A 6,455-nucleotide genomic window follows, 5' to 3' on the forward strand; every position below is an offset into this window, starting at 1 on the left:
GAGGTCAATAGTGATTATTCTTGGTGGCAATTGGTTAATGAATAAAATGAAGCAGAAGGCACCTTCTGCTTTTGTACATGAGTGCTAATTTCACTTCTACATTTAGTTTCTGAAATTTCAGTGAGGTATATACCAATAATTTTCTTATGTGTTCTAAAATTGAAGTTGAATAGTTTAGGAGTAGACAAAATTATATGCTCAAGTATCTTCCTTGTGTGAATACAACTGCTGGGGACTCTATATTTGGCCTAAATTGTCTCTGAGATTTTTAGGAAGAAATGAGAAAAAATGCATTTCCAAAATCTCTTCAGGGTGGAAGGTTCCCATTTTTTATTCATTCACATTTCCATTATTATTATTTTTAATGAATGTTACCCAGAGCATTTGTTCCTCTAAAGTTTCCAAACAAAGCCACCAAATATTTTCAGGGCACTATATATGTGTAAAAAAAAATATGATAGCACTGTGAGGAGATACAATAGAGGGTGTAGCTCTAGTCTTCTCCCAAACACAATTCTAGCCTCTGACCTACTGGATCATGAGGTATTCATAAGTAGAATCAAAAGGAGGCTGACAAATTTTTATATGTGCATGATTTCATTAAAGTCCCTAAAGAGGCTCAATCTTGCCACACCTCCATCTACTACCATAAATGAAGAACTATGGTCAGAAGATATACAGCCTAGTCAGAAAGTGTAAAGGTGATTTACCAACACTGTAGGGCAAATAGCTACAGTTAGATGGATAATTTTAGCTTAGTTTTTGTGTAAGGCAACTATGTGGAACTCTGGGAAGAATTTTCTAGGATTTAGTAGGTCGCATTTTTCCTAGTACTGGCATGGCATTGTTGTAAGATCCTTCCTTAAACTATTAGTGTGATTAGGGTTTGGGAAATAGTAGATTAAAAAACCCACCAAATAATACTTTGTCACTTTTCATGTTCTCATAACATTTTTTTCAGGGTAGTTGACCCTTATATGTATTTGCATTTTATTGTCATAGTCTATTCATGAGTACTGCCCAAAAATACTGAATTTAAAAGGTTGCAAAACAGTGAACAGCCATAACTGACTATCCAAGAAAATACATCCTAATTAGCATGTCTTCCTAGGCAAGAGTTTTAGTTATAAAGAAAATATCATAATTCTCAAGATATTCATAATTCTAAGATTTAATAATTTTAAGAATTAATACATAATTCTAAGATTAATTTTAGCCATGGACTGCACTAATTTGTAGAACAATTTAGGAAGATGTGTACAGATATTGAGTAATTTAATTTCTGTAAAACACAAATTTTGTTATTAGGAAAAATATTCATGAAATTCCCATTTAAAAAAGAACCCAGTCCTAGTAATCATGAAAGGCAGATGAATCATAGTACCTGTCTAGAGAATATAAATTGGCTCTTTTAGACTATCTGCTTTAGAAACTGAACTTCTAAAGTTCAATCCCTAAAACAAGGTTTACGTTGAGTTTAAGATTATTGTTTACTTGTCATCTAGCATCAGATTCACTGGCGTTTTCATGGTCTACCTAAATATAAACACTTCCTGTTGCTTTTCAGCAGATTTTATACTTTTTCATTTAAAATGGAGATATTTTTGTTTTTGTGTACCACTTACAGGCAACTTTAAGCCCAAACTGCACAGTGTTTTAAATAGGCTATTTTAGTTGAGTCTAGTTTAAATAACATCCCTCTTGTTCAAAATAGTAGACTGTGGGCAGTTGGTGAAGTGGCAGCAGCTATTTGCTAAGCCCAGATTACAGTAGACTACTTTCCTATTTGTTTTTGTGCTGTATGGCTTATTTTGTGAAAAGGCTGAAAATTCCTTACCTCTTCTTCCTCCTCTTCTTCTGAACTGTCACCATTTCCATTTTCTTCCGAAGAGTCACTGCTGCCCTAAAAATTATATATATATATATATATATATATATATATATGAATTATACACATATATAGCCAACAGCAACTAAAATTTCCCGATGTTTGAAATAAGATAAAATAAAAATACATACTGAAATTGATTAATTAATAAATTTGAAAGATTTATTTACTTAGAATAGTCTCATGTTAATGTGAGAAATATGTTTGGCATATATGAAATGAGCAGTAGCCTGTGTTCAGCTCCACAGAATTGACAATATGTTGAGATATGTTGTATGCAAAAACTAGAGAATCATGGGATTTTTTAAATATGAAAAAAGGAAGGGACCATCAGGCCCAGTGTTTTAATTTTATAGACAGAGAATCAGAAGCTTAAATTGTGTTTTTTCCCAACCAGTTCAATGCAGATCTTGGATTAAGACATAGATTGCACTGCTATATTTCTTTTATAAAGCTTAAATGAAATGATTATTTGGCTTATTACCCAATATAAATTGTTACCAGATGATTCATTTAAATGTGAACTTGGGGTACATTTAAATCATAATGTTCTTCATACAAAGCTAAAGTTCCATCTGAAATATCTTTCCATCTAATTAAAACTTTTTAGAAAAATAAGTTAATTTATACATATGAAGTAAGTGTACAAAAGAAAAATGAACTCATTCAGGAGATTCACAGCACAGCGTCCTCCAAAAAGGTTAGTATGAAATGAGAGAAAAGTAAACCAAAGAATCTGTGTGTAAAAAATGGAATTATAAGTTAAGGAGTTTTAGGGCTGGGGTGTTAGCTCAGTGGCATAAGCACCTGCCTGGCAAGTGCAAGATCCTAAGGTCCTGAGTTTGATCCCTGATACCAACAACAACAAAAAGTTAAGGAGTTTTAAATTATTTTCAGGGCTGGGATCCAACCTAGAGACTCGTGAATGCCAGGCAAGTGCTGTTTACCACTGAGCCACATTCCCAGCCCTGGCTTTACTATTTTTTTAAAAGGAAATGTAAATCTAAACATCTGCAAGACAGTAGAGGAGAGTCTTCATCATTCTACCAATGACAATCCAAAGTGAATTTGCAATTTTCCTGTCTTTTCTGCAGCCACTGCTAAGGGTACCAGGCATTAAATGCATACTCAGCTCCGTATTCTTCTTTTCCTGCCCCACACGTTCTAGATCTGGTTCTAATGGCTCAGCCACAAATCCCATGTGGATAGAACATGGCTGCAGAAGGCTTCTAAGCTCTGCATTAAGAATCAGATGGGAGAAACATTCATGTCCTCCTCTTGCTGAACTGTCCCTGCCGGCTGTCATCCACCCAGGGAAAGGGAACACTTAAAACTTCAGTGTTCCCAGCCAAGAAAAACCTCAGGTAGAGGGAGAATAATTAGGCCTCCCTTCAGTGCCATGACCTTAACCATTGTGCCTTCAGAGCCAGGCAGGCATGAAGCAGATGATTGTATTTGAACTATTTCTACTTGTTAGTTAAATTAAATATAGAGGACAGTATATTTACACAGTCAGAGCTGTTTTTCTCAGTGAGAGTGTTCTAGCCATTCTACATGCCTCCCCCCGCCCCCCACCCCAGTTCTTTCCGTAGTTCAACCACACCACTTCTCAATCTGGAAGAACGACTTCAACTCTGGGTACAGCGACTTGAAACCCAATGTTTTTCTCTTTTCTCCCCTCCTTTCATTTATGCTCTTGTGCCAACTTGTCACTTGATCCTACTGAACCCTGCTAGCAGCTAGGTAAGCTACAGGAGACTACAACCCACGTGACACATTTCAGAGAGGTTGGTATTTCACAAATGATTGTACATAAACAGATTTGTCTGAATAACACATGAATTTCAAAGCCAGTGCTGCTTAATGCATTTGAAGGCGACAATGTTGGACACTATAATTTAATATAGTTAAGGACCATCAAACATTGTAAAATAGGAAAATAAGTCATAAATACTAGGTTGACCACTGTATCAGGAGATTTTTTTTTAATTTTAAGACAATTATCTTACAAATTACACTTTAGTTGGGATAAACCTACTATATATAATTTGTGAAAATTTTACATATTAAGGTTTCTGAATGTTGGGTCTATCGATAATGAAAATGTAACTTCTCCCAACATCATTTTCCTCTGGATATTTTAGTTGGACCACACATACATGTCCATAAAAACATCTACATCTACATGAGGATACATGTATCTAAGTATCAGATACTTCAGAAAAGTTGAGGCGCTAGTCACAAACTTGAATTTACTATCCTTTTTCTTTAGTTTAAGAAAGGGAGCAAAGTTCTAAGTAAGCAGTCTATTTCTGGGCCTGAGGTGAACCAAACAATGGAAGACAATTCTGAAAACCCACAGTTCTTGTATCACTTACGCTCATATTTTTGTGGCCACACAAACTCCCGTAATTATGATGGTGCTAGAAATACTTTCAAATGGCCTTCTTCCTACCATGGTGTGGGGTCAGCCTGACGCATGGTGAGACACAGCGCCAAGCCACGGTGCTGACACAGCAATCTGAACATCTCAGCTGCTTCTAGGGACCCAGGAGTTCTGGGTCCCATGGGGCTTGACTGGTGCCCAGATTCTCAACTGTGTAGTCATTAAAACAGTGGCATCTGGCTTGTTACACACCACACCCTCTAGCTTTCAAAGGTCCTCTTCACAGGTAACCTGGCAAAAATGGAAACTCTTATTTTTAGTATTACTATGTTCTGTTTTGTTTACAATTTTTAGGGATGTTTTGGTAATCTCACAAGCTGTTTAGTCCACCTTATGAATTTTTCCCTTTCCTCTGACGTTCTTGAGCCACATGTCCCTTACAATTCTGGGCAATGTGTGACTGACAGCTCTCCTCACCTGTACAGGCTAAAGCATCAGGGAATTTCAGTATTGACCCTTATCAAGGTGTCTTTCTAGGGCCATTGCTGTATGTGAAGTCAGTTTTTACTCTTACTAGGGGGAAAACTCTGAATCATGAGGTGAGCCAGCTGTGTCACACTAGTGACTCAACTGTAATGTGACAATGAACTCATCTTGGGCTTAATTGTGAATGACTGAAAAAGTTGCTCTAGTGAGCAATCTTTCTGGGTGAATCCATTGGGAGTTGAATTCAAGTGTTTTGATATTACATTTGATCACATTAAGTTGTAATAGGTGAAAAAGAAAATTAATTTTTATACTCACCTGAAGTGCAAATCGTTTTAGAGGAGGGTAAAAGTAGCCATGCTTATAAAGATAATATTGTGGCCTGTATTTAAAGACCTGCACAAACAAAGCACATATCATATTCATTTTTGAGGCTCAATAACTCCAAAGCACAAGTCTAGACCAATGAAGAATGCTGTAGTTACCCCATTTTCTTCAGAATCTTCTAATTTGATTCTTCTATGCAAATTTTTCATCTGTTTACAAGAGAATTCAATTATTATATATACTCCCTTCTACACAAAAATACTAAATTAGAAAAATTACCAGGCTTTAATAAAGAACTTACTGAGAATGCACAGGCCATCCCCAAGATACTGAGAAAAATGAAGGCAATCTTCATTTTGACGATGATTTCTGCAATTAATGAAACAGCAAGGTTGATAAATATTAAAATTGAAGATCTGATTTTTTGCTCATACCAAAGATGAAGTATTTAATTTGTTGTCACTTGTGTCTAAATAACATTTTAGCTGATTAAAGCCAAATTTCTTGGCTGGAGATGTAGTCCAGTGGTGGAGCACACGCACTGGGTGAAAAGCACCTTAGTGTTACTGACAAGGGTAAGTCACCCACATGGACTGAACTGGGGGACTAGTTTGGTACACTGTTGCTTTGTACTTAAAGACTAGGCAGAAACTGAATACAGTATGGTTAAATGGTTGCTTTTGTGTAGTGACCTACAGGCAGCTTCCAGTTTATATGCATAAGTCTTGCAGTAAAATTTCACTTGTGAAATAAGAGGTAAGATTGTTTTGCTATGAATATCTTAGAATAACTAGTGCATGTGTGTGTGCACCTGTGCACATGCACACACATGCATGCCCATATGTGTGTGGGAGCAGGGCATGACATATGAAGCACTAGTCTCATAGCTTATGACTCTCAATAACCATGACCCAGGATGATTCAATGAGAAGAAGTTCTTCAGAGTCTCCTGTTGTGATAGCAGGGGTGACTTTTCTCAAGTGAGACTGGCCTCCAGCTCCATTTGGGATTTTTGTCTGTCAGCATGGGAGACTCTAATAGGACAAATCAGAGATCCCTGCAGTGCTACTTAGGGGTGGAGACTGCAGTCCTACGGCACAGCTGATGCAACTCTCAAAGTACAAATAGTTTCTAACACCCCTGGGCCTTGCAGCCACATAAAGATCCTCATGTCCTCACAAGAGCCTCGTAAGTAAGAGGACATAGTGAAATCCTACCCTATTTTAATCTTATTAAAAGAAATAAAATTTAAAATCAACTCTATCAATTAAAAATTCTATCATCTAGAGGGTGAACAAACTTAGAGGAAGGCTCACTAATGTCCGCTCACTTGCATTTAGAGACATATAACTGACAGAACCATCTCGA

At 36.7% G+C, this 6,455-nt stretch overlaps 1 protein-coding gene across 1 annotated transcript in view; it reads right to left on the bottom strand.

The window, feature by feature from the left end:
- The window catches only part of Ibsp (integrin binding sialoprotein), an 8,263-nt gene extending 2,821 nt beyond the window's left edge, over positions 1-5,442 (bottom strand). Inside the window, exons 1-4 of the mRNA XM_004629158.2 lie at positions 5,389-5,442; positions 5,246-5,296; positions 5,079-5,156; positions 1,838-1,903 (exon numbers count right to left, since the gene is read on the bottom strand). Coding sequence (XP_004629215.1) covers positions 1,838-1,903; positions 5,079-5,156; positions 5,246-5,296; positions 5,389-5,442 — 249 coding nt within the window. The remainder of the gene's footprint in view (positions 1-1,837; positions 1,904-5,078; positions 5,157-5,245; positions 5,297-5,388) is intronic.
- Between the last annotated feature and the right edge of the window lie 1,013 nt (positions 5,443-6,455).

This window comes from Octodon degus, unplaced genomic scaffold (genome assembly GCF_000260255.1).
Source record: "Octodon degus isolate 3935 unplaced genomic scaffold, OctDeg1.0 scaffold00028, whole genome shotgun sequence".
Taxonomy (NCBI): Eukaryota; Metazoa; Chordata; class Mammalia; order Rodentia; family Octodontidae; genus Octodon; species Octodon degus.